Here is a 2990-nt window from a genome sequence, read left to right as displayed (position 1 = left end):
ATATCGGCCGTGGGCCTGGCCGGAGCCTTTCATGCTCAAGCATTCAGGAGGCCCCGGCAGGTGCGGGCGCTTCTCCGGGGGCTGCCGTGGCCCCCCGCACAGAGCTGACGGCCCCCGGGGCTCCGGCCTAGTCGGGGGTCAGAGGTGACAGCCCCCACGGTGAGAGGTCGCGGCCACAGGATGATTCGTGGGATGCCCCCGCCCTCCCCTAGATATGGGTGCATCGCAGCTGCGTGTGGTGGCGACGACGCGGTCCTGCAGCGCTGGAAACTGTGAGTGACTCCGGCCCCTGCCCGAGGGCCTTCCCTCTCCAGGAGGGCAGCGAGGGGGCTGTGGGCCGGGGTGCTGGACCCTCACCCCACACATCTGCAATTCCCGTGACGGGGTAAAGGTCTAAGGGCCCTTCAGGAAAGGAGGAAAGGAGAGCCGTGAATAGGGTGTGGGCTTGGTGGGAGAGCACTGGGACCCCTAAGGGAGACTTTCTCCATGCCCGCCCCTCCCAGCCCTCTGTCTGCCCCACACCTGGGACCCAGAGCAGAGGGGGTGGGGAGCATCGCACTCCCCAATCTGGTGGCACCTGGACCCAGTGCACAGCAGGTTGCCACGAGGGCCATTGAGGGCTCACAGACCCGGTGGCCCTGGCCCCGTGGGAGACGGCAGATTAGAGTCAGTGGAAGGACACCCCCCGGGGCCCCTCATGAGGGAGGCAGCGCAGAGCACCAGGGAGGGAAAGTGGAGGTCCCGGGTGGCTCCTGGCAAGGCCTGGCAGGACACAGAGCCCGAGCCCTGGCTTGGACCTTCCCAGAGCGACAGTGTGTGCAGTGAGGGCAATGACAGGCCAGACGCCCCCCGTCCCCGGACGCCTGCCGGTGGATTCAAGGGGCAAGTGGGCAGGGAGCCAGGCTGAGGAGGGAGCCCCGCTTCCCAGCAAAGACCGTGATGGTCACACCGCTGGGCGTGGGCTCCCCCGCACAGAGGCTTCGTGCCAGCCCCTCCTCGGGGAGCAGGCCTGTGGCAGGCAGGACCGCCAGGTGGCAGGTGGACGAGGAGCAGGACTGGCCTCTGACAGCCCCGCACGGGAGGCCGAGGCCCCGGGTCCTGCAGGGCTTCCCCGGGACACCTCGGTGTGAGGGAGCCCTGTCTTCTGACCCCTGTGCCCACCTGTCCCTCCCCAGGGCCATCTGCTGCATCCTGGAGATATGGATGGACTATTATCAGGAGGACTTTTGTCGGCTCCCCCAATCTGCCTCCCTGAAGAAGATTCTGGAATTCATAAGGCAGCGCATGCCAGGCACAGACGTGGAGCTCCGTGCCCGGCGTTACCTGCAACAACTCAGACGCCTCCATGCAGCGGAGCCAGAGGCTGGGGGTGAGGAGGCCTGGGGGTGGCCGAGCTGGGGACAGGGTGGGCCCCACGGATCCAGCGTCCGTGCAGCTGGGCCGGGAGCAGGGGTTCGGCTCACACCCCATCCCCACGAGCTGCAGGCTGTGGACACCTCCCAGGGCTCTTTGAGCGGTTGGAAGAGTGTCCTTGATTTGGGAGGGACGTGGAAAGTCCGTCCTGGTGGTGATACCTTGTCTTCTTGGAGCTACAGCTTCGGCCCGAGCAAAAGACCCTGAAGCACTTCCGGAGCCCGCCCCAGCCCCAACTGTGGGGCCTGCTGCCTCGGATGGGCCTGAAGTGCTCGAGGCCGCCCTGGCTGCTGGGGCTGAGGGCTTGGCCCCAGCTGAGGTGCCAGCTGGGGAGGCGAAGCCCCTGCAGATAGTGGTCACTGCTCTAGATCACGGCTGCGCCCTGGACGAGCCACGTGCACCTGCGGCCACCCCGGAGGAGGAGCAGGCCCTGGCCACCTGCAATCGGGGTCCCCAGAGTGCCAGAGCCGCCAATTGCCTCTGGGACAACTGGCTTCAACCTCTGCGCAGCCCCCTGACCACCTCGGGAGCCCGCCCCCAGCTCCCCACCGCAGGGCTCGTCATGCCTGCAGCCCAACGGAGGCTTGCCTTCCCGTGTCATTTCACTGTTTCTATATTTTGAGTTTTTTCTTTAACCTGTAAAATGGCTTATGAGTTTTATTGTAATAAAGTATAAGTTAACTTCAAACAAAATTCACTCTGATGCTTTTAAATTATACATCGTGGACCTACAACTTTAGTCCATTCACAGTGTCACAGGTCCCAGAAGCCAGGGCGCCGGGGGACACAGCCCAGGATCGGGTGCTCCCCCAGGTCAGGCAGAGGCCGGGAGGACACAGGACAGCCAGGTGGCTCCTGCCCCCGGGCGGCCCGAGCTGTACAGATCGGCGGGCCCGCCCCTGGAGCATCCAGGCCCCTGCACACTGGGAGCTGCAGTAGTCACTGCGGGAGCTGACTCCAGAGCTGCACAGCTGGCCGCCCCCCACTGTTGTTGTCCCTCCTGGTGTCACCCTGTACCTGGGACTGAGCAGGGGCCTCACAGATAAACAACTCCCACTGAGCCATACACCTGGCAGGGGCCTGGGCAGCTCCCCAGGTGCACACACCCTACAATCAGCACAGCAGGCCCCTCCCTCAGAAGACCAGCTAGAAGGTCAGGGGAAAAGCAAGGTATTGACCAAGCAGCACTGGAAAGTTCCAGGGAAGCCGAGGGATTTACCGTATATAGGATCAGAGGATACTCCCCCTTGTTTTTTTCTTTTCTGTTTGTTTCTGTTGTTTCCCCACCCCCCCCTTTTTAATTCTTTTTTATTTCTTCTTTTCTTTTTTTCTCTCTCTCTCTCTTTCTCGTTATTCCAGTACAACTTGTTTTTGGCCACTCCGCACTGAGTAAAATGGCTAGAAGGAAAACTCACCTCCAAAGAAAGAAATCAGAAACAGTCCTCTCTCCCACAGAGTTACCAACATTTGGATTACAATTCAATGTCAGAAGCCAATTCAGAAGCACAGTTTATAAAGCTACTGGTGGCTCTAGAAAAAAGCATAAAGGACTCAAGAGACTTCATGACTGTAGGATT

General features: G+C 61.4%; 1 protein-coding gene across 1 annotated transcript; it reads left to right on the top strand.

Annotated features, from left to right (window-relative positions):
- Positions 1-106: 106 nt before the first annotated feature.
- Positions 107-2035, top strand: LOC119878982 (ral guanine nucleotide dissociation stimulator-like). Its single transcript, XM_038589496.1, has 3 exons — positions 107-272; positions 1176-1369; positions 1590-2035. The coding sequence occupies exons 1-3, from the start codon at positions 181-183 to the stop codon at positions 2033-2035; spliced, it is 732 nt and encodes a 243-aa protein (XP_038445424.1). The 5' UTR covers positions 107-180.
- The last annotated feature ends 955 nt before the right edge of the window (positions 2036-2990 follow it).

Source organism: Canis lupus, unplaced genomic scaffold (assembly GCF_011100685.1).
Source record: "Canis lupus familiaris isolate Mischka breed German Shepherd unplaced genomic scaffold, alternate assembly UU_Cfam_GSD_1.0 chrUn_S2184H2384, whole genome shotgun sequence".
Classification (NCBI taxonomy): Eukaryota; Metazoa; Chordata; class Mammalia; order Carnivora; family Canidae; genus Canis; species Canis lupus.
This window is presented reverse-complemented; position numbering and strand designations above follow the sequence as displayed.